We start from the raw sequence: 24,994 nt of genomic DNA, 5'->3' as shown, positions 1-24,994 counted from the left end.
AGAATGCTATTATTTTCCCTTATAACCATGTTATAAGGGAAAATAATACAATCTTCAGAACATCAATCCGAAGTTTGGGTACCAAACATGCGCGATTTTTCTCACGCGAGTGCAAAACGCATGACAATGCTTGCACTCGCGCGGAAAAATCGCGCATTTTCCCGCAACACACCCGCCTCTTATCCGGCCAAAAAAACTGACGCCCGTGTGTAAGAGGCCTAAGGGTTACATAGCATCATAAATCAATATAATGCTATGCGACCCCGACAGTGCTGGAAGTTCAAGACTGGTACTGCACTGCGAGTCCAGAGTGTGACACTCGCTCGTCTTAAAGGGGCCTTAGGCGTGGCCCCCCCTCCCCTAGCTACTGGGCCTCGTAGCAATCACAAGGGGTTGCAAATACCTTTATGTGGCATAGGGCACGATCACCTGGAGTTGTAATAAATACCAATGCAGTGATTTCTCGTCAACATGAACCTTTATTAGTGATTTAATCAGTCTTTTTATAAATAAAAAAAATACTAAAATAATAATAAATCAATAACTTAGAGAGGTATAATGTAATGATATGTACAAAGTACAGAACAGCGTGTAGTATGACCTGTGGGTAATAAGAAAGTACCGCATACAATCTACGTGCAGGTTTTTTTCAAAGGGGCTTTTTTGTGGCTATGCTGTAAATATCTCCCCACCACGTAAGGCCCTATTCACACTGTTGGGCCTCTTTCACGCGGGCGTTGCGGGTGACGTGCGGGAAAAGATGCGGGTGCGTTGCGGGAAAATGCGCGATTTTTCCCCGTGAGTGCAAAGCGTTTTAATGCGTTTTGCACGCGCGTGAGAAAAATCGGCATGTTTGGTACCCAGACCCGAACCCGGACTTCTTCACAGAAGTTCGGGTTTGGGTTAGGTGTTGTGTAGATTTTATTATTTTCCCTTATAACAAGGGAAGGGAAAATAATAGCATTCTTCATACAGAATGCATAGTACAATAGCGCTGGAGGGGTTAAAAAAATAAATAAAAAATTAAACTCACCTCACCCACTTGTTCACGAAGCCCGTCTTCTCTTCTTTCTTCTTTTTTGATGACCTGGGAGGAAAATGACTTTTGTTAACATCACTGCACTCATCACATGGTCCATCACCATGATGATGGACAATGTGATGGACCATGTAATGAGCGCAGTGACGTCACCAAAGGTCTTTTCCTCCCAGGTCATCAAAGAAGAAGAAAGAAGAGAAGACGGGCTTCGTGAACAAGTGGATGAGGTGAGTTTAATTAAATTTTTTTATTTTTTAACTCCTCCATCCCTAATTTACGTAGCATTCTGTATTAAGAATGCTATTATTTTCCCTTATAACCATGTTATAAGGGAAAATAATAATTATCGGGTCCCCATCCCGATCGTCACCTAGCAACCATGCGTGAAAATCGCACCGCATCCGCACTTGCTTGCGGATGCTTGCAATTTTCACGCATCCCCATTCATTTCTATGGGGCCTGCGTTGCATGAAAAATGCAGAATATAGAACATGCTGCGATTTTCACGCAACGCACAAGTGATGCGTGAAAATCACTGCTCATGTGCACAGCCCTGTGCACAGGTCCGGATTCAGTGCGGGTGCAATGCGTTCACCTCACGCATTGCACCCGCGCGGAAAACCCACCCGTGTGACAGAGGCCTTAGTGTTTGGTCAGTGATTTCCATGAGTAATTGTGAGCCAAAACAAGGAGTGAAGCCTCCAAGGAGATAAGGTCTCACGCACATGGCCGTTGCCGTTTTTATGGTCCGCAAACTGCGAATCCGCAAAACATGGATACCGGCCATGTGTACTCTGTATTTTGCAGAGCCGAACAGTCCTGCCCTCTATAGTTCTTTCCTATCCTTGAGTGTAAAACGGACAAGAATAGGACATGTTCTATTTTTTTGCGGGGTCGAGGAACGGGCATACGGATGCGGACAGCACGTGGGTGTGCAGTCTGCATCTTTCACGGCTCCACTGAAGTGAATGGGTCCACATCTGACCCATAGACTTCCGGGAACGCGCGACAATGGGCGTTCGCTTGTCTCTGTATGCGCGATTGCAAACGCCCGTACAATCACGCATACAGAGCGCTCCATCGCGAACGCTCAGGTGTGAACCCAGCGCAATGGAAAGATTTTCTCCTGTTCGGTGTTTTTGACGCGCACCTGGTTTTGGCTCACAATCACAGATGGAAATCACTGATCAAACACTGTGTAAATAAGGCTTTAGGCTAGGTCTACACGACACATAGGACACAACTACACTGCCACATTTGTCGTTCCAATGTCGCGCAACAATTTTTATAATGATAATCTATGGTGTAGCACTGCGACATACTGCGACAGTCGCAGAAAAATCCATTTCGCAGCATGTCGCAGTGCGACACCATAGACTATTATTATAAAAAATGTTGCGCGACAAATGTCGTCGTGTAGACCTAGCCTTAAGCGGCTGCGTGGCGGTCTATCCAGTCAATCACCCCCTGGATGCGGCCATCAGCTACTTCATCTGGCAAATCAGGAATCTTCTGAGAGATGGGGTTCCCAGAAGCGAGACCCCTACTAGGCAGACATTTATGGCATATCCGGTGGCTATACCAGAACTGTATTTGGTGGGAAACTGCTTTAAAGAAAGTCTGTAACCAGAAATTCAATATTAACCAGGCACAATGGGGGTAATAAAAAAAAAGTCGCAAGACCCCATTTTGCGACTTTTCAAACGCCTGTGCGACAAAATATTGTACACTGTTGGAGTGGCGAGGCAGTGATGGGGGCTGGGCTGACACAGCGGCCTGACAAATTTACACTTGGATTCAGGCGTAAATGTTGGCGAAATACTACTCTAGTCGGGCGCTGCAGTAGTATTTACACCAGGCATTCCTCGTCACAAATTATAGGCGTCCTCTGGCAGTACAGGGTGAATCAAAGACAGGTGTGAAATGCCAGTCTGTGTAAATGAACCCCAATACCTTGTAGGGCTAGCTCAGCTAAAAGCTTCAAGTGCCTTTGATCTATATGCTAATGAGCAGTTAAGTGCACTGAGGGCGGGCCCAAGCCACTCTGTGCACCCCTGCTCCTCCAGCTTCCTCTGTCAGCCCCTCCCTCTACTATCTGATTGACAGGTCCAGGTTCCTCTGTCAGCCCCTCCCTCTACTATCTGATTGACAGGTCCAGGTTCCTCTGTCAGCCCCTCCCTCTACTATCTGATTGACAGGTCCAGGTTCCTCTGTCAGCCCCACCCTCTACTATCTGATTGACAGGTCCAGGTTCCTCTGTCAGCCCCACCCTCTACTATCTGAGGTTCCTGCACAGTCATCTCAACTGACCCTGTCAAGCAAGAAGTAGAGGGAAGGGCTGGCAGAAGAAGAGGGAGAAGCAAGGGGGCACAGAGTGGTTTGGTTCTGCCCTTGGTGCACTTAACTGCTCATTTGCATATGGAATAAAAGTACTTTTTCAAGGGTTGAGGTGGAGAATGGAGTTTTTTTTGCTGTTTGGTATTCTCTATGAATAATATTTTCTTGTATTTTTAAAAAAATCTTTAATAAAAATGATCTGAAAAAAAGTACTCTCTCTCTCCAGAATGAAGCGACAGATCGCTAAATGAACAGTAGCATTACGTTCAGCTGAGATAGACCTACAAGGTATTGTGCCGGGTTTGGGCTCATGCACACTGCCATAAGTGTTTTGTGGTCTGAAAATCGCGGATCCCGGAAGAGTGCATGCCACCTTCTCTGCAAAACAGACAAGAATAGGACATGTTCTATTATTTTTGCGGGGCCGCAGAGCAGGCTTAAAGGTTTTTTTTCATCTCAGACAATGGGGGAAAATCGCTAGGATATGCCCCCATTGTCTGATAGGTGCAGGTCCGCACATACAATGAGAACGGAGCCAGGAAATGCGCAGTCGCCCTCCATTCATTTCTATGGGGCCGCTGAAAATAGCCAAGTGCTGGCTCGGCTATTGCCGTCTGCCCCATAGAAATGAATGGGAGCATGGGCCGCGCATGCGCGGTGCACTCCCATTCACTTCTATGGGAGCAGTGCTTGGTGGTGGACGAACCCCGGGAAATCTGGGGTCCTCCAGCCACAGCGCTCCCCGCTTCGTTCTCATTGTCAGACAATGGGGGTATGCCCCCATTGTCTGAGATGGGAATACCCCTTTAAGGATGAGGTCTCATTGAGATGAATGTCAGCAATAAATGCAGATCAGATGCGGACCAAAACTACGGTCACATGCGCAAGGCGTTTATTAGCAAATTTCCTGGTGACAGACTCCCTCTAAGGCTACCTGCACACATTCCGGATTACGTGCAATTTTTCGGCGCAAATTTTCGTGTGTAATACAGTAGAAGCAAATCTGCCTCAAAATTCGCAAGAAATGCAGAGAAATAGGCAGGAAAATCCACACAGAAAATCTTTTTTTTTTTAAGGACGCGCCCGTCTGCAGATAGTCTAACAAGTAACATTGACATCAAGCCTCAAAATCATCCACAAAACAAAAAAGAAACAAATAATACTAAATACTATTTAAAAAAAAAAAGAACACGTAAAGGAATATCCCCCGTTACACATTATTACCCGACTAGCGCAGCGCTTTGAGGCGCATACGGCAGATTCATCCTGGACGGTTGCCGTTATAGGGATGGATTTCGGCGCAGCGGAAGGTCCCGCACAGGTGATGCTCTAGTTGTCCGAGGAGTCCTCAGTCTCTTCGGTGGAACCATCACTCTCCAGGTCTGGACGTCGGCGGGTGGGCAGCGTCTTCTTAGGAGAAGGCACGCGAATAATATCTCGGGACGGCGGCAGAAGGTTGGTGGTGGGAGAGTGTGTAATGGAGCAGGCAGAGAGCTGAGCAACACTGAAGTAAGAAGAGAAGATGTCAGCACAATACCACAGCCGTTCTTAAAGGGGTTTGCAGGATTAGAAAAAAAAATGGTCTGCTTTTTTCCCCCCCCAGAAACAGCACCACGTCTGGTATTGCAGTCCAGCGTTAGGGTCCATGCACATCCGGTTGTGGCTGCAAACAGCGGGTCCGCAATACACTGGGCACCGGCCGTGTGCACCCCGCATCACAGATGCGGACCCATTCACTTGAATGGGTGCGTAATCCGGGAGATGCGGTGCGGAACTGAGGCATGGATCGGAAGACCACGGAAGTGAATGGGTCCGTGATCCGCATGTGGCGGCCCCACGGTCGGTGCCCGTTCATTGTGGGCCGCAATTTGCTTTCCGCAGCACGGGCCCAGCCGGAACACATACGTGAGCATTAGGCCTTAAGCCTCATTCACACATCAGTGTTTTGGTCAGTGATGTCTATCAGTGATTGTGAGCCAAAACCAGGCATGGCTCTACACAGAGAACAGGAGCAGGTCTTCCCCTTATACCTTATGTCTGTGAAGGCTCCAGTCCTGGTTTTGGCTCACAATCACTGATCAAACACTGACATGTAAATAATGCATTACTTAAAGCGGTTGTCCGGGTTCATACCTCCATTTTCACCCAGGCAGCCCCCCTGACTTGAGCATCGGAGCAGTTTGTTATTGAAAACGAAAAGAACCCTTGCATGAGATGGCCCGATGCTAGCCTCAGGGGGGCTTCCTGGGTGAAAATAAGGGTATGTCCGGGTACAGAACACCACGTGTTCTGTACGCATCCGCATGTCTGTTCCGCGGTCCCCCAAAAAAGAGAGAACATGTCCTACAGTTCTACAGGAGGAGGAAAAAAACTGGCATACACACAGCCGGTATCCACGTTTGGCGGATGCACGGTATGCGGACCGCCAAATGTATACGGTAGTGCGAATAGGGCTTTAGCCTGGGTTTCCATGTTCAGTTTTTCATGAAGTTTTTGATGCCAAAGCCCAGAACTGACCACAAACAGAGGACACATATAACGGAAAGACGGAGCCTTCTCCTTTTTTAATTCAATCCTGGATTTGGATTCATAAACTTTATAAAACCCTGGACAAGAAAACCTTCTGTCTATTCACTGGAATGGGACTTCCGAAAATAGCTAAGTGCGCTTACTATTATCCTCGGAAGTTCCACAGCAGTGGATGGAGAGAGCGGCGCATGCGCGGCTTCCACTGCGTTCCTGGTGGTGTGACGGGACCCTGCTCTGGAGGTAGTGGCCGGTCCCAGAGGTGGCACCCACTTCTGTACAGGGATTTATAGTATATCTTGTGTCCAGATGGGAACACCCTTTTAATGCCAAGGAATCGCAGGACGCAGTCCTCACCCACTTACATTCTGTCAAGCTCCTTATCCAAAACTTCATCAACTAATAAATCAGCTTTATCCGGCAAAGCACCTGCAGAGACAATACAGGAGATACAAGTAGATAGCATGGACATATAGAACACCTATAGAATTTCACATATTTTCGGAAGTCCGCCCCATTAATTTGAGGTGGGGGGGGGGGGGATTGTAAATTTTGCTGTGTCGCCCTATGATTTATGTGTGCTGCAGATATGAGGCATTTAAAGGGGTTTTCTCTTTTGGGACATTTATGGCACAGTCACTGGATATGCCATAAATATCTGCTAGGCGTGGGTCCTCTTCTGGGTCCCACAATCTGCAGAATGGGGCCCGGTTGCACCTCCCTCCATTCACTTCAGTAACACTTCTGAAAATAGCTGACCGCTCTCACTTGGCTATTTTCTGAAGGCGCTGTTGAAGTAAATGGATGGCCACCTCTTCGTTCTCGGACCGGGAGTGATGAGGTCCCCATCTGGAGATAGGAGCAGGTCCTGAGGACATGCCATAAAATGTCCCACAGGGGAATACTGTCCTGGACAAGCAAGTCGGCAGCAGGTATTTTCAGCGTTATATTGGCCTAGTAGACCCACAGTCCTCTGTAGTACGTTATGTGTTCAAAGTACTAAAAACACACAAAATAAGAACAAAGAAGACGTCAACAGCAGCTTGCTGATTGTTTCCATTTGGAAACCGATTATCTGGTTTTCTACAGTGCACAAGGTAAAAACGGATATAAAAATAGCTGAAATATAAGAGATCGAAAAATGGTGTATTTTATATGTGCAGACCAATGTTCAGCAAAGATGGCGCTTGTACAGTAAGTTTTACGTGGGGCCAGACTACGACGTCATCCTGTGTGTATGAATGTCCACTTGATGGGGATTATTTATCATGCTCTCCTGTTTTTTAGAGTGCGATCCGTCTTTGTATTTGTCAGGGTACTGGCGGACAGTGATGGTCAGTTCGCAGTGTTCACCAGCGAGCACATGTGGGCTGCCATCTTTTAGTAAGGTAGACTCACCCGTCCGGCGATGCACAGGTAGGCCCTTACCTGTGCCGGGAGCCGGTCTGAAATCAAATGCAGTCACCGGGAGCAGGCAGTACCGAGAACAGCCGCCGGGGGCCTTCATCGGGCTGTTCTTGGAACTGCCTGCTCCCGGTGACTGCATTTGATTTCGCACAGGCACAGGTAAGGGCATCGCCGGATGGGTAAGTCTACCTTACTAAAGATGGCAGCGCGCATGTGTTCGCTGGCGAACACTGCGAACTGACCATCACTGCTGGCGGATTGACTACTCGTTGGTCGGCTCACTAATTAGGTGCAAAAGTCGCACATTAGATTTAATAAGTGGCAGCCATATACATATGTTTATGTTTGTGAAAAGTTGCACGTATCACAGATGCAGACCCGTTCACTTGAATGGGACTGCAATCCGGGAGATACGGTGCGGTACGGAGTGCTTCCGTGGGCTTCCTGCCCGTGCCTCCGCACCGCAAAAAATAGTGCACTGGACTGTCAGATGCTGATTGCGGACCCCATTCAAGTGAATCGGTCCGAGTCTGCAGACAGCGGGCACACAGTCCACAGCATGGGCACGGCCAGCACATGGTCGTGCGCCTTAGCCCAAATCTCAATAACGATGATCTTGCAGTGTAATATTGCCGCCGATTACCTAAGGAACAAGCAAACACGGGCAATCCACCATGCTGCCGGCAAATAATGATTCTGTATAGGGACAAGCGATGGCTCCTCCCATACTGTGGAGGAGATCGCTGCATGCAATAGCAGCGGTCTCCTCCACCAATGAGCAGGTGATTGCCGGGAAGGAACACTTTCCTCCCGACAATCGTCTGCCTGATCTTTAAATGTAATACAGTCCTTAGCTTTGGTGAACAGGTGCTATAAGGGTGAAAGCAAGTAAGAGGACATGAAACATGAGACGTCCCCATGTAAAATCCCCCAAAGCGGAGACGGCTCAAAGTGAAAAATATGTTCTGCAGCACAGCGGCTAACATTACAGCCTGGCAGCTCCGGGACTGAATCCACCAAGAGCCATCTGGAGTCTGCACGTTCTTCCAGTGTTAGCCAGGTAGCCTCAGGTCCTCTTAAAGGGCTTGTCCAGGATTAGAGAGGGGAAAAAAAGCTGCTTTGCTCTCCACAAACAGTTCCCCTCTTGGCCACTGGTTGTGTCCGGTATAGCGCCTCAGCACTGGTTGCGAGTTGCAATACGAGGCGCCTGAGGTAGACCTCTCCCAGCTGTCCCGGGTTGTACGTTTTACTTCAAGAATATTTTCCAACATCTTGTTATGTCATAACAATTATGGATACATCCCTTCTTATGGCTCTATGTTCTGCCATTCCTCTATTATTCCTACTAGAAGTTTAGGAATGAATTGCTAGCAGTCTGCAGTGAAGGTCCAGATGGGTGTTACCAGTTGGGGGTGTCACTGCATTATTTATATAATCAGTGCTGCCGGTTTCAGACTGTGTAGGGGGACCCCCCCCCCCTCCTCCACACAACTGGTAACACCCTTCTGGACCTTCATTGCAGACTGCTAGCAATTCATTCATAAAATTCTAGCAGGAATAATAGAGGAATGGCACAAAATGAAGTCATAAGAATAGATGTTGCAGAACTATTATTAGGCTCCATTCACACATCCGAAATTCCATTCCGCATTTTGCGGAACGGAATTGCGGACCCATACATTTCTATGGGGCCGCACGACGTGCGGACCCGCACTTCCAGGTCCGCAATTCTGATCCTGAAAAAAATAAAACATGTCCTATTCTTGTCCGCAATAGCAGACAAGAATTGGCATATTCTCTTAGTGCCGGCAATGTGCGGTCTGCAAAATGCGGAACACACATTGCCGCTGTCTGTGTTTTGCGGATCCGCAAAACACACACGGATGTGTGAATGGACCCTAACATGGAGAATGCAGACATGTCAGGAGAGGTCCTCTATAACAATATTTCGTACACCGGGGGAGGATTATCAGCCAGATCTCCATGTAGATAAATGACGCTGCCCATTGCCTCTTCTAGGTGACAGCGGGCACACTTTTTTTTGCCTCTGCTCATTTTCAGACCTTTCGTGCCCGCTCCTTGGCATCTCTCATTCAAGCCTGATCAAGCCCGGGAAATCCCTCTTTCACTATGGCCTCATGCACACGAACCTTGTTTTGATCCGAATCCGAGCCGCAGTTTTTCCCATTCACTTCAATGGGGCCGCAAAAGATGCGGACAGCACTCCGTGTGCTGTCCGCATCCGTTGCTCTGTTTCGAGGTCCGCCAAAAAAAAATATGACCTGTCCTATTCTTGTCCGTTTTGCGGACAAGAATAGGCAGTTATATTGATGGCTGTCCGTGCCGTTCCGCAAATTTTGGAACGCACACGGACGCCATCCGTGTTTTGCGGATCTGCAATTTGCGGACTGCAAAACACACAACGGCCGTGTGCATGTAGCCTATACAGGTGACATTTGACTGATAGAGATCTGCACAGACGGGCGACGCCGCTCGGCACAGCTGCGCTAACGCGAGCTGCGCACTGCTACATCTGTTGCTGAGGACTGTCAGGGAGATCTGTGCTGCTTCACATCTGACACATTAAACTTGCACAGAAAAGGGATTAAACGCGTTAGTTTGTCAGAGATAAAAATCTAAGTCCTTGACGTTTGGTTCAATGGGTTTACCGCACATTAGTGCACATCAAAGCCGCGCGGTTATCTGCTTACACCGGATCTAGCTAAATGGAAACGGCTGCTACATGAAAGGACGGGTTTTGTCATAAAAAATATATAAACGTGTTACTTCTCAGGACGCTTTTCTGTACCAGTATCATGTACGACAAAATGGTGTGTGCGCAGTAAATAACCTAACATACCGGCTGTAATCCAGCTGAAGGGGCTGAAAGGGTATGGAGACTTTTGCAACCGGTTATGAGTTACTTTTTTTCTTTTTTATCCCCCCCCCTCTTCTTAGATAGGAGGGGACACACTGACGAGAGCAACACAGGCCCCCGGGATCAGACTACACACAGGGTTGGTTGGTTTTTAGTCTGTAGCCCCAGAGATACATAGGTCTGCACAGGAGCTGTACTTCTAGTCAAGAATCTGCAAAGTTGCTTTCATTTTTATTTAGATAAATTTGAGCAAAAAATCCTGAAAATATGTAAGTTCTTCAAACTGCCAATGCCCCTTATTGTATCTCAAGGGCCAGTGCACCATACTGTATCCCAGGTGCTGGTGCAATATTCTGTATCCCAGGTGCCAGTGTACCATACTCTAGCCAAGTTGCCAGTGTGCCTTCCTAAGTGCCAGTGTAACATACTGTATACCAGGTGCCACTGTAACATACTGCATCTCAAGTGCCAGTGTAACATACTGTATCCCAGGTGCCAGTGTAACATACTGTATCCCAGGTGCCAGTGTAACATACTGTATCCCAGGTGCCAGTGTAACATACTGTATCCCAGGTGCCAGTGTAACATACTGTATCCCAGGTGCCAGTGTACCATACTCTAGCCTAGCTGCCAGTGTGTCATCCCAAGTGCCAGTGTAACATGCTGTATCCCAAGTGCCAATGCAACACACTGTGCCCCAAGTGCCAGTGTACCATACAGTAGCCCAGTTGCCTGTGCGACATACTGTATACCAAGTGCCACTGCAAGATACTGTAGCCCAAGGGCCAGTGCACCATACTATAACCCAAGTGCCATACTGTACCCCAACTGCCAGTGCAATATACTGTATCCCATGTGCCAGTGAACTATACTTTATTTCAAGTGCCAGTGCACCATACTGTACCCCAAGAGCCATACTGTACCCCATGTGCCAGTGTGCCTTACCTTATCCCACGTGCAGCCTCCTGGGAGAGCACTGAGTGCAGGAGATGTAAGTGTACTGAGAAACCAAGCGTCCACACCCAGACTCAGTAACCCTCTATGCACATACCGCCACTCACCGATGCTGTGGTTGATTCCGGCATTCTTTGACAGAGCCATGAGAAATCCATAGAAAGTCAGCCTGGGCGCAGTGGCGAGAATCTGTCTGATCAGTGGCAGAGGAGGAGAGCTACGAGAGAAGGAAGGAAATCACTGTGTGCGAGATAATACCGTCATGATATTCACCACTACGAAATGCCAGGGGATGATGGCAGTAGTAGTTATAGTAGTTTTCACAGTGTAAGTACCAATGTATGGGCAGTATCAGCCACACCCCAAGGAGAATGGTGACATCCAATTCTTGTCCTATTCATACATTTTCAGGAGGAATAACTGAAGAACAGCACAATCCAGAGTAAAGAAAATGCTTCAGAATTTTTATTTCATGGGATATAAAGGTTTTTACTAAAACAGAGTTGCCAGGAGATTTGCCGTTCCTCTTCAGCGCTGAGGTCTTAAAGGGGTTGTCCCACTGCAACAACTTATCCCACCGCCGGGGCCCCCAATGATCACGTGTCCGCAGCTCCATTCAACTATATGGGACTGCTGGAGATAGCAGAGAACACGCACCTGGTTACCTCCGACAGCTCCATAGAGCTGAATGGAACACGGGGCGGACTGGACACTGGTGGGCCGATGACCAGGGGCTCCCATTCTCATGATCAGCGGGGGCCACAGTGGTCGGACCTCCTCCAGATAATTATCCATCCTGTAGATGGGGAAACTATTGTAATGGGATGACCCCTTTAAGGAGTGTCTTCCTCAGCAAACACAATGTGAATGAGTGAAGCACCTGGTGGATCCTTCGTCCGTTTTCCTTTTTTCCATTTACTGCACGTTTTTCGCTCCCCCCATGGAGGGTCTTACTGTTGTTTTTAGCTACCTGTGCTGATGATCAGATCTCGCATGCAGCCATACACAGCTCCCAGGTCCGAGTCCTCCTCATGGCTGCCTGTACAGATACACTCCAATGTGTAGTCACATCAAACAGACCCTAAACGAGCCGGACCTAATTAACAATAGTCAGTGACCATAAGATTACATAATGTTGTGTAGCTGCTAAATACGCTTTCAGACAAATGCATGAAGTAATATGTGCGTGAAACCAGACCGCACTGACGTGGAGCTTTCCACATAATTTCACACTAGGAATCCACCTCAACTCTGAAGACTTAAGATGTCAGAGGAGAATCTGTCACGGACGAGCAACTTCACTTTATATGGAATTCTGCTCTGTTGTAATGTGGTAGCAGTCCAGCAGAGGGAGCTGACAACAAGCAACTCTACCTCCAGGGTCCGATAGGGCTCATGCACACACACGTATTTTTTGTCTGCGTCCGTTCCGTTTTGTTTTTTTTGGCGGCCTGTATGCGACTAGTATCTATGTTTTGCGCAACACAAAACAACAATGGTTGTGTGCATGAGCCCATACAGTAACCAGCTGTGTTGGGGATCTGGGCTTGGGTGGACTGGCCATAAACCCTACAGAAAAATGTCCCGGTGGGCTGATGCCCTGGGGGCTGCCCAAGCCCTCCTCACGGCTGTTGGCTGGGTACAAGATTGATGCTCTAAGCATTAATTAATGCCGGCAAATGGCTACAGGAACCCTCCTGAACTTGACTGTATCACCGTCCTCAGGGTTGTGGTGACGGCAGCTGTATATTGTGCTGCACTGTGGTATCTGGTTCTGCTGGGGCAGTATATTGTGCTGCACTGTGGTATCTGGTTCTGCTGGGGCGGTATATTGTGCTGCACTGTGGTATCTGGTTCTGCTGGGGCAGTATATTGTGCTGCACTGTGGTATCTGGTTCTGCTGGGGCAGTATATTGTGCTGCACTTTGGTATTTGGTTCTGCTGGGGCAGTATATTGTGCTGCACTGTGGTATCTGGTTCTGCTGGGGCAGTATATTGTGCTGCACTGTGGTATCTGGTTCTGCTGGGGCAGTATATTGTGCTGCACTTTGGTATTTGGTTCTGCTGGGGCAGTATATTGTGCTGCACTGTGGTATCTGGTTCTGCTGGGGCAGTATATTGTGCTGCACTGTGGTATTTGGTTCTGCTGGGGCAGTATATTGTGCTGCACTGTGGTATTTGGTTCTGCTGGGACAGTATATTGTGCTGCACTGTGGTATTTGGTTCTGCTGAGGCGGTATATTGTGCTGCACTGTGGTATTTGGTTCTGCTGAGGTGGTATATTGTGCTGCACTGTGGTATTTGGTTCTGCTGGGACGGTATATTGTGCTGCACTGTGGTATTTGGTTCTGCTGAGGCAGTATATTGTGCTGCACTGTGGTATTTGGTTCTGCTGAGGCGGTATATTGTGCTGCACTGTGGTATATTGTGCTGCACTGTGGTATTTGGTTCTGCTGAGGCGGTATATTGTGCTGCACTGTGGTATTTGGTTCTGCTGGGACAGTATATTGTGCTGCACTGTGGTATCTGGTTCTGCTGGGGCAGTATATTGTGCTGCACTGTGGTATTTGGTTCTGCTGAGGCAGTATATTGTGCTGCACTGTGGTATCTGGTTCTGCTGGGGCAGTATAGTGTGCTGCACTGTGGTATCTGGTTCTGCTGGGGCAGTATATTGTGCTGCACTGTGGTATCTGGTTCTGCTGGGGCAGTATATTGTGCTGCACTGTGGTATTTGGTTCTGCTGGGACAGTATATTGTGCTGCACTGTGGTATTTGGTTCTGCTGGGGCAGTATATTGTGCTGCACTGTGGTATTTGGTTCTGCTGGGGCAGTATATTGTGCTGCACTGTGGTATTTGGTTCTGCTAAGATGGTATATTGTGCTGCACTGTGGTATTTGGTTCTGCGGAGGCAGTATATTGTGCTGCACTGTGGTATCTGGTTCTGCTGGGACAGTATATTGTGCTGCACTGTGGTATTTGGTTCTGCTGGGGCAGTATATTGTGCTGCACTGTGGTATCTGGTTCTGCTGGGGCAGTATATTGTGCTGCACTGTGGTATTTGGTTCTGCTGAGGCAGTATATTGTGCTGCACTGTGGTATTTGGTTCTGCTGAGGCGGTATATTGTGCTGCACTGTGGTATTTGGTTCTGCTGAGGGCGGTATATTGTGCTGCACTGTGGTATTTGGTTCTGCTGGGCAGTATATTGTGCTGCACTGTGGTATCTGGTTCTGCTGGGGCAGTATATTGTGCTGCACTGTGGTATTGGTTCTGCTAAGGTGGTATATTGTGCTGCACTGTGGTATTGGTTCTGCGGAGGCAGTATATTGTGCTGCACTGTGGTATCTGGTTCTGCTGGGACAGTATATTGTGCTGCACTGTGGTATTTGGTTCTGCTGGGGCAGCATATTGTGCTGCACTGTGGTATTTGGTTCTGCTGGGGCAGTATATTGTGCTGCACTGTGGTATTTGGTTCTGCTGGGGCAGTATATTGTGCTGCACTGTGGTATTTGGTTCTGCTGAGGCAGTATATTGTGCTGCACTGTGGTATTGGTTCTGCTGGAGGCAGTATATTGTGCTGCACTGTGGTATCTGGTTCTGCTGGGCAGTATATTGTGCTGCACTGTGGTATTTGGTTCTGCGGAGGCAGTATATTGTGCTGCACTGTGGTATCTGGTTCTGCTGGGGCAGTATATTGTGCTGCACTGTGGTATCTGGTTCTGCTGGGGTGGTATATTGTGCTGCACTGTGGTATCTGGTTCTGCTGGGACAGTATATTGTGCTGCACTGTGGTATTTGGTTCTGCTGGGGCAGTATATTGTGCTGCACTGTGGTATCTGGTTCTGCTGGGGCAGGTATATTGTGCTGCACTGTGGTATCTGGTTCTGCTGGGGCAGTATATTGTGCTGCACTGTGGTATCTGGTTCTGCTGGGGCAGTATATTGTGCTGCACTGTGGTATCTGGTTCTGCTGGGGCAGTATATTGTGCTGCACTGTGGTATTGGTTCTGCTGGGGCAGTATATTGTGCTGCACTGTGGTATCTGGCTCTGCTGGGGCAGTATATTGTGCTGCACTGTGGTATCTGGTTCTGCTGGGGCAGTATATTGTGCTGCACTGTGGTATCTGGCTCTGCTGGGGCAGTATATTGTGCTGCACTGTGGTATCTGGTTCTGCTGGGGCAGTATATTGTGCTGCACTGTGGTATTTGGTTCTGCTGGGGCAGTATATTGTGCTGCACTGTGGTATTTGGTTCTGCTGAGGCAGTATATTGTGCTGCGCTGTGGTATCTGGTTCTGCCGGGGCAGTATATTGTGCTGCACTGTGGTATCTGGTTCTGCTGGGGCAGTATATTGTGCTGCACTGTGGTATCTGGTTCTGCTGGGGCAGTATATTGTGCTGCACTGTGGTATTTGGTTCTGCTGGGGCGGTATATTGTGCTGCACTGTGGTATTTGGTTCTGCTGGGGCGGTATATTGTGCTGCACTGTGGTATTTGGTTCTGCTGGGGCGGTATATTGTGCTGCACTGTGGTATTTGGTTCTGCTGGGGCAGTATATTGTGCTGCACTGTGGTATTTGGTTCTGCTGGGGCAGTATATTGTGCCGCACTGTGGTATCTGGTTCTGCTGGGGCAGTATATTGTGCTGCACTGTGGTATTTGGTTCTGCTGGGGCAGTATATTGTGCCGCACTGTGGTATCTGGTTCTGCTGAGGTGGTATATTGTGCCGCACTGTGGTATCTGGTTCTGCTGGGGCGGTACTTTGTGCTGCACTGTGGTATCTGGTTCTGCTGGGGCGGTACTTTGTGCACTACAGTATTGCTGGCTCTGACTACTCGTGTTGCCCCCACCTTCTGTCCGTTCGGACCTGCCTACAACATGGAGCCACTTTTAGTATTTTTTTCCAGGGCAACATTAGGTTCCCAGTCCGCCCATGGATCTAGAGGGACTATTTCTCCTTGTGGAGAGCGCCTAGTAGGCATAAGGAGTCTTACAGGCCAGGCAATGCTCCTCTGGGAACAAGGTTTCCGAAAAGAAAGGTGAGACTCTGGTGCCACCAGATGGAATGGAGCTTTCCTATAGTCAGTGTTCCATCTTTTATACCAGGCTCTCTGCACAGGGAGAAATACAAACCCCCAGATCCCCCACAAAGGCCTCTCACCAGCTAATAGCCCCCTTTCACATCTGCTCTGTGTGTTCCGGTTTTGAGATCCGCCAGTGGATCTCAAAACCAGAGCAAAACGCTTCCGTGTTGTCTCCATGCATTGTCAATGGGGACAAAACCGAGAATGCATTCCGTTCCAAAAACGCTGCAAGCTGCAAGTTTGAGAAACGGAACAAAATGTAAGTCAGTGGCCACAGTGGTCCCATGCCATACTACTGGCATTGCCACTCTGGCAGTCCTGCACCGACCTTTATTTACAAGCTGCTATTGATGACACACAGTACTAGACTGTGACCACTGCAGCCAATCAGTGGCGTCAGCATTCACATGAAATGCTGGATGATGCCAGTATGTACAGCACGTGACGTCTCAGACTATGCGCCGGTAGAGCATGTCACCACTGGTAAACAAAGACTGGCGCACAGCATCTGCGCTGGATTCAAGAGGTAGGTAGTTTTTTGTTTGTCATTTTATAACTTTCAGTACTTTTTGTTCTAGCTAACAGGAAACTGTTTTAAAGGGGTTCTCCGGGAATAATGTAAAATGGCCGCCAGAGACCTGTCCTAGGATGTGACCAGGACTGGTGAGCTGCCTAGGAAAGTGAGGAGACAGGCCTCACTACACACTATGCTCCAGCACTTGCATATACTACATATTGGTGAGTGTTCCTGTCAGGCTGCTCAGCCATGATGGCATATGGTAGGCAGGATGGTATCATTACCATCTACTGTAGAGCAGCGCAGTGTGTAGTGAGGCCCCGCTCCCTCTCCTCCGCTAGGCAGCTGTGGTGACTACCAGTCCTGCTCACGTTCTAGGACAGGTTGCTTGCGGGCATTTTATATCATTCCCGGAGAACCCCTTTAAAGAGGTTTTCAGGTAGTTAGATAATGATGACTTTTCCTCTGCATAAGGGCTCATGCATACGACCGTTTTGCGGAACGGAACAGCTGGCGCTTCATAGAACAGTCCTATCCTTGTCCATAATGCAAACAATAATGGGACATGTTATTTTTTTTGTGGAACGAAAATACGGACATACGAAAACGGAATGCACACGGAGTGACTTCCGTTTTTTTTTTGCGGACCCATTGAAGTGAATGGTTCCGCATACAGTCCGCAAAAAAACCGCAACGGACATGGAAAGAAAATACGTTCGTGTGCATGAGCCCTAAGTCATTAATATGAAATTAGGGGGGGCCTGACACCCCGCACCCCCTCCAATTAGCTGTTTCAGGCAGCCACCGATGCATCAGATAGAGGAGGAAGCAGAAGGCTCCGTCCAATGCGTACTGGTCGTACTGGGGTACTCCAGCTCAAGCGAATGAGAGCTGAGCTGCTATATGCCGGAAACTACATTTAGTAGGATGACTGACTACTGGCCTTCACCGCTATACAGTACAAAGCAAGTGACAACCACTCCGACCGCCATCTGTAGGATTTTTTTCAATGACCTGTTGAGAAGAATGTGTACGAGTATGAATTCTATATTTCTATTAAATTGTAAAAAGAACTATAAATCCTTGAGGGAAACATCATCGCCCAATAAAAACAGTATAAGGCCTCATGCACACGACCGTTGTTCTGTCCCGTGTCCGTTGTTCCATTTTCCGTGATTTTCTGCGGACCCATTGACTTTCAATGGGTCTGTGGAAAACTCTGCTAATGCACCGTTTGTCATCCGCGTCCGTGATCCGTGTTTCCCGTCCATGAAAAAAAAAGACCTGTCCTATTTTTTCCACGGACAATGGTTCGCGGACCCATTCAAGTCAATGGGTCCGTGAAAAAACACGGAGGCACACAAGATTGTCGTCCGGCGTCTGTTTTTTTCCTATCATTTGCATGGCAAACTTGACTTTTTTTTTTACTTTCCTTCATGTCTGGAGATCCTCCAAAAATAAAGGAAGAAAAACGGACACGGATCATGGAACAGCGGAACCCCTTTTTGCGGACCGCAAAAAAATACTGTCGTGTGCATGAGGCCTTAAGCTGTATCAGTGCACAGAACAAGTAGAGGCAGGACAAAGGCGCACACAAACCGGCTCGCCATAAGATCTGCCACAGCACAAACAATACATAAAAGCAAAAGCAACCGAAGCAGAAAGAGCAGCGCGCCGCGTAATCACTGATAATACAAGACGGAGCATAGAAAATGTCAGGAACAGGCGCAGAAATGATCTCCCATAACAGAAGTAACAATCCCTCTGTGCTGCCATGGCAACAAGATGTCAAAACAAATCCGGCACAGTCAGTGTAGCCAAGCAAGCCAATCCATGGAAGCAGAAATGTAGCAAGTTAGAAACCTGACACATACAAAGGCTACATAATAGCTGTCATGTCAGCGGGAGGGGACGGGCGGCACCTATGAATCATGGGTCACACACAATAGGAAATAAGTATGTGCCGCGCTTTGTACTGGGAACCGCGGCATTAGAAAGATTTATACCATTCAGCTTCTGGGCTTGTGGACTGTGCTGATGTAGCATTTATGTACCCAGAAACAATGCAAGTCGATACAAAGACAGGACTGTAGCCCCAGCTGACCGTGGTACGGGGTGCAGGCGGTTTACTTCCAGGGGGATACAAATCTGTGTGCTGCCGGTATTGAGGCGCGGCTCACACCAACCAGTCTATCTTGAGATGGACTGATTTGTCAGTAACCAGGCTTTGTGTGCCTTTATTTAAAAGGGCATCTGTCAGCAGTTTTGTACCTATGACACTGGCTGACCTGTTACATGTGCACTTGGCAGCTGAGGGCATCTGTGTTGGTCCCATGTTCCTATGTGCCCGCATTACTGTGAAAAATGTTATTTTAATATATGCAAATTAGCCTAAAGGCTCAGCTCTCTCTGCAGCTGCCGCGCCCTCTGCACTTGGTGGCACCGGCAAACCACCTGAGAAACCTAAACTTCCAATATCATGTCCTTAAAGGGAGTGTGTCATCTACTTGCACTGTACTAAACTAATGGCGATGCACTCTAGCTCTCTGTACCATCATTAACACTATACCTTTATTAGTGATCTCCATCTTTCCGAATGGCCTAGCCATTAGTTTAATACAGTGGAAGTAGGTGGCCGACTCCCTTTGATTGAAGCACCTTTTGCCTATTAAGGTCTTGGAGAAGTCATTAACAGGCACAATGTCTTGTAGGAATAGCTCACCTGAATGTAATGATACCTTTCACTTAAAGATCTTTAATGCTCCATTCTAGAGAAAATGCAAATAAGCAGTTTAGTGCACTGAGGGCGGGTCTAAGCCACTCTCTGCGCCCTTACTTCTCCTGCTTCCTCTGCCAGCTCATCCCTCTCCTTCCTGATTGAAAGGCTAGGCGAGATGACTATGCAGAAACCTGACCATGTCCATCAAGATGGAGAGGGTGGAGCTGGCAGAGGAAGTAGGAGGAGCAAGAGTGCATAGAGTGGCTTGGACCCATCCACTGTGCACTTAACTGCTCATTTGCATATGGATTAACAAATCACTACGTGAAAGGTATCATCACATTAAAGGCTGTGTACGCCTTTTTTTATTATTGCACTTTACTCCAGTAGCTGGACATGCTCCAGTAGCACCTTTTGGATTTTCTGTCTTTTCCATCAGACCAGGAGCTGATGGACTTCTTATCTCTGCTCTCTGACCTCATAAATACTCATTATAGTTCAGTCCTTATCTCACTGATAAGAATGTGGCTTAAATAAGTGTTTATGACCTCTTAGTAGCTTAGAGATAAGGGTTATTAGATGACCGCACAAAGTGAAAGTAAAAGTACCAGTCACACAGCTAGAAAAACTGTGAACACTTTGTGACAGAACAGCTCAATATTTTTAATAAAGGCCAACTGAAAAAAAGATTTTTTGCCAAATATGGGTAACATGCAATCATAAAAAAAATAAAAATGGTCTCCGAAGGTGTACATAGCCTTTAAGCTGAGCTAGCCCTGGAGGGCATTGTGCCTGGTCGGGCCTGGTTGCCTGACTTTGGAACCAACAACCCCTGGGGTCCACCTATCCATGGTACCTTTACTGTTCCGCTCCCACTGCTTCCAGAATTGTCTTGGTCCTGTGAATAATTGCAGACCACAGCGGTCACAGCAGCTTGAACGGTACATCATTGCTGTATGTGTTGGTGCTATATAAGCAAAGGAGAATAAATACATTGTCAGCCTCATCTGTAAGAAGACTGACTCGTACACAACTGACTGATGGTCTCGGACCACAAATGCCCCGTCTTGTGGTTATCGTCACACTTCAGGCCTCCTACACCATAAGCAGCCATCTTGTCCTCTCTCAACCCGAGACACCCCCAAGACGCAATCCTAAAGACAGATCCCACAGATAAGTGACTAGAAGTGTCTTGAGATTTACAGAACGCGCTCAGACCTCTTGAGAACTAAGCAGCGTTAGGAATCTCTGCCCTAGAAATGGGCCCCTTCTTCACTCTCACCCCACCCCACCCAGGTGCAGGGTTTACAAAGAGCACCTAAGGGAGGCCACAGATATGTGACCTAGGAATTTACTCAACTAAGCTGAACACACCCATAGGAAGAATGAGCCGTGCTCAAAACAGGGCGCATTGCACAACAGGATCCCATACAATGAGGAGCGCGGACTACCAAAGGGAAGATGCAACCACCCGAAGGCTACGTCCACACGGGACTGAAACGCGCGCGGCAAATCCAGTACCTGCAAAGTGGATGAGACGTTAAGAAATGTCACTGTGACTTCAGACAATTCCTACAATGTGCTCATGACACCTCTGCAGTGTGTACGTGAATTGAGTAGATGGACTCCGCAGGGTCTGACCCGCCGCTCCATTTTGAAACTAGGACATACTTTTCTACAATTTTTGTTGAGTATCATTGAATATATGTCCTCGAATGGCGACTCCATACGATACATGGGCAACCAGGGGTGGACTAAGAAATTCACGTACCCAGGGGGAAAAAAATATATAAAAGTGGCCCTATTTTTAAGTGGGGTCCAAATTGACAGAGGGCGGGGTCAACAAAAGTAGGTGGGGCCAGCAATACCATATTGTGGCACATTATTCCACCCCAGCGGAACCTAATATCACATTCCATTGCAAAATACCGGCCCAAAACCTGCCCCTCTGTGGTGGCCAGGGCCAGCTGCCCCGTTCTGTCCTCCTACAGTTACCCTAGGATGGCAGTACAGTTATATTCAGGAGTCAGGAGGAGAGCGTCAGATCTTTACTTACCATGGCTGGCGGCCGTGAGGAGGGTCTATGGCCACGGAAGTGCCAGGGCCAGGCAGTATAAACATCATCAGGCCTGGTCCTGTCAATCAAAGTGGAAAGGGCATGGCAGCTGTATAGAGAACAGAGCCTCTAGGTGTAATGGTAACGCCCCTGTTGCTCCTAGAGGCTCATTTGCATATATTAAAACATCATTTTTCTCAGCAGTGCGGGCACATATGAACATGGGACCAACACAGATGCATTTAGCTACCAAGTGCACATGTAACGGGTCAGCCAGTGTCATAGGTACAAACAAAGTCTATGATCAGTGACTACAGCTTAGTGCATTGTGTATAGGAGGTCCTGTCTACATATAAACTTGGTCTGCTGTTCTGTATCTCCTTTCTGCTTTACACTGCAGCACTGACTGTTCAATTTTGCTGTTATGTGTTAGGGTACTTTCACACTAGTGGTATTCTTTTCCAGTATTGAGTTCCGCCCTAGGGGCCCAATACCAGGAAAATAACTGATCAGTTTTATCCTAATGCATTCTGAATGGAGAGAAATCCGTTCAGGATGCATCAGGATGTCTTCAGTTCAGTCACTCTTACGGTATTTGGCCGGAGAAAATACTGCAGCAGGCTGCAGTATTTTCTCAGTCCAAAATTCCGGAACACTTGCCGGATTATTTTCCATTGAAATGTATTAATGCCACCAAGTGTTCCGGCAAAACGGATCCGGTTTTCCAGTCTGAGCATGCGCAGACCTTTAAAAATGCGAGAGAAAAAAAAATTACCGGATCCCTTCTTCCAGATGACACCGGAGAGACGGATCCGGTGTTTCAATGCATTTGTTAGACGGATCCGCATATTCCGCAGATGCTATCTGTTTGTGCTTGTACACGGATTTCCGGATCTTCATATTCCGCAGATCTTCTTATGAGAAGGATGAGGCCTTATCCAAGCAATCAACGGAGGACAGGAATCTTTTCCTTACTTTTCAGAAAAGATGTTCTGCAGCATCTGCATCTCAAATTCAGTAATTTTATTTAAAGGATTAGAGTGTTTCATATAATGTAAAGATCTGATCCCTAAGTTTTGGAACTATACAGATTTAAAAAAAAAAAAACAGTAACCAAATCAAACTAAAAACGTGAAGCAGAAAATGTCCTGTAAAAGGTCAAAATCAATGTATACTTCAAAACAGAAACTGCATCCATTAAACAAACACTATCCTTATATCTTAGTTTATTGACATATTAGATGCTCTGGCCATTAAGTGGTTAAAATCATTTGGCCTTCATCCTTGATGTCACCACATTTGCATAGAATATTCTAGAACTGGGCCTACAGCTGTGATGTCACTGGATGACATCACAGATGAATTTGTGAAGGTGTGACTCCATGTTGGATGCACACAACTTCAGAAAGAAGATTGGACGCCATGATGAGGATTCATAGGCGTTGGCGCTATGTTGATCGGCGGCTGCTGGTCAACACTCTCTCATCCTGCATGTCGATTGGCTCTTTCCTTCTGACCCGATTCAGGAAATTGAATCAAAAATGGAGAACTCTGATGAGGAACTCCAGCTTCCTGGCCAAGAAATCAACCATCATGACACAGGCCAGAAGCTTCTTCAGGTCAGTTGCCTTAAGACGTAAAAACCACGTCATCCGCCATGACACAGCTGAGAAGACACCAACCAATTTTATTGCTGATCCAAAAGTTGTACATGAGGGGCCTCTAATACCACAAGGCATGTCCCTGGGAGAAAAAACTGAAAGTGGGGAACCCCCACAAAAAAGACCCCGGGACGCTGATGCTGTGGAGCCATTCCTTGTCCACAAAGCACCACCTGCTAAAAAACCACCAAAGAGATGTAAGCGACGATGTAATAGAAAGACTCGTCAAAAACAAGACACAGCAGTGAAGAATGAGGTCTCTTTAAATTTTGAGACCCTTAAAACATTGGACAAGAAAATGTCTGAGTCTTCTGAAGACCTTCTAAAGGCATCTCGTGAAGCTTCCAAAGCCAGTCTAAAAAGGAAAGCACCAACCTCCAAAGACAGTCAGTCCGGGACATTTCCACCAGCCAAAAGAGCTGCGGCAGAAAACATGTCCGCACCATCTACCAAAGATGTAGGAAGCCCAGAGCTGGGAACACCACAAGTGGAGATGGTCTATACCTGGAGAGCACAGAACAACTTGTCTCCAGAGCACTTATCCATCCTGAAGAGCAGCGGCGAGGAAGGCATGCTGGTTGATGACATCATTAACATGGCCCAGGATCTCCTGCAGAATCAGTTTGGGGACTTTGATGGCCTGCAGCCCGCCGCTGCTATTCTCTTTCCAGGGTACAGTGTGCTAAAGAAGGCCGTACAAATCCACTACGACATGGACAGGGTGCACTGGCTGACCACCTGCTTCAGAAATGGTGACATCCTAGTGGCCGACAGCATCAAGACCAGCAATTTGCCTCTATCTGTTTGCGAGCAGATTAATAACATCTACAGTGTAGTGGTCAATGAGCCCCTGAAACATCTAAAATTTCTCAAAGTGGATCAGCAGAGAAACACCTATGACTGTGGGGTGTTCGCCATAGCATTTGCCTTTGAGTTTCTGGCAGATGACGGTGAACCCACGGCGATCTTCCAGCACAACGTGATGAGAGACCATCTGATATCCTGCCTGCAGAATGGCAGGATCACAGGCTTTCCCAAAAAGGTCAATTAGCGACTCCATGTCTTTCATGACATGTCGAGTCTAGGATGGGCCAAGAGATCGCCCTGACCAAAAGCCTGATAGTACCGAAACAGACCTGGATCTTCTACGTCACCAAAGCTGCAGTCTCTACCCAACCCCAGATTACAACCGCTGACCCATGATACAGGTCTAGAACCCACAGACTTGTTGGCATCGGTAAGTAACCAGTGACTTTTCTAAGTTTGATCATCTTCATGTAATAATGTCTTCTCATGTGATAATATATGTATGTGTAAATACTTAGACAACCACCATAAGTTCGGGATAATCATACCCTACAAAGATTGCCCTTTTAGCCAAGGGGCCCCATAACTTTGCTGCGTCTATTAATGATGGGGGTTTCCTAATTTATTATTTTTACTTGGTCCTAGAGAAGGTCCTGCATCCACGAGAAGGTCTTCTCATGGATGCAGATGATAGGGACTGCATTCATGAGAAGACCTTGTATTTTTCTTGGTTATATTGATGATTTCTGATTTTTCTGCTTCCTGATATTTATGGTGTTTTCTGTATAACTTGCACACAGCGGTATCCACTGGTCACCACTGGAAATAAAAACAGCCTGGGGGTAAGAAGGCATTTGCAGCAGATCAGATCACCAGAGGTCTGAGACAAAATGAGGCGCAGAATAACCCATCTCCTGATCTTCACCAGTGATCCCTGCTAGAAGGTATTGGTCTTAAGAACCAAAAAGATCCCTAAATAAGGTAAGATTCTTGTTACAGGAGTCATAAAATG

The 24,994-nt window shown here is 47.5% G+C and overlaps 1 protein-coding gene across 1 annotated transcript in view; it reads right to left on the bottom strand.

Annotated features, from left to right (window-relative positions):
• Window positions 1-4,113: 4,113 nt before the first annotated feature.
• Window positions 4,114-24,994, bottom strand: part of C10H11orf49 (chromosome 10 C11orf49 homolog) — a 132,176-nt gene continuing 111,295 nt past the window's right edge. The window contains exons 7-9 of the mRNA XM_044270140.1: window positions 11,249-11,358; window positions 6,268-6,331; window positions 4,114-4,880 (exon numbers count right to left, since the gene is read on the bottom strand). Of these exons, the coding sequence (XP_044126075.1) occupies window positions 4,706-4,880; window positions 6,268-6,331; window positions 11,249-11,358 (349 nt within the window). The 3' untranslated portion in view covers window positions 4,114-4,705. The remainder of the gene's footprint in view (window positions 4,881-6,267; window positions 6,332-11,248; window positions 11,359-24,994) is intronic.

The sequence above is a fragment of the Bufo gargarizans genome, chromosome 10, assembly GCF_014858855.1.
Source record: "Bufo gargarizans isolate SCDJY-AF-19 chromosome 10, ASM1485885v1, whole genome shotgun sequence".
NCBI lineage: Eukaryota > Metazoa > Chordata > Amphibia > Anura > Bufonidae > Bufo > Bufo gargarizans.
The sequence above is the reverse complement of the archived record's forward strand: the minus strand, read 5'-3'. Positions and strand labels throughout refer to the sequence as shown.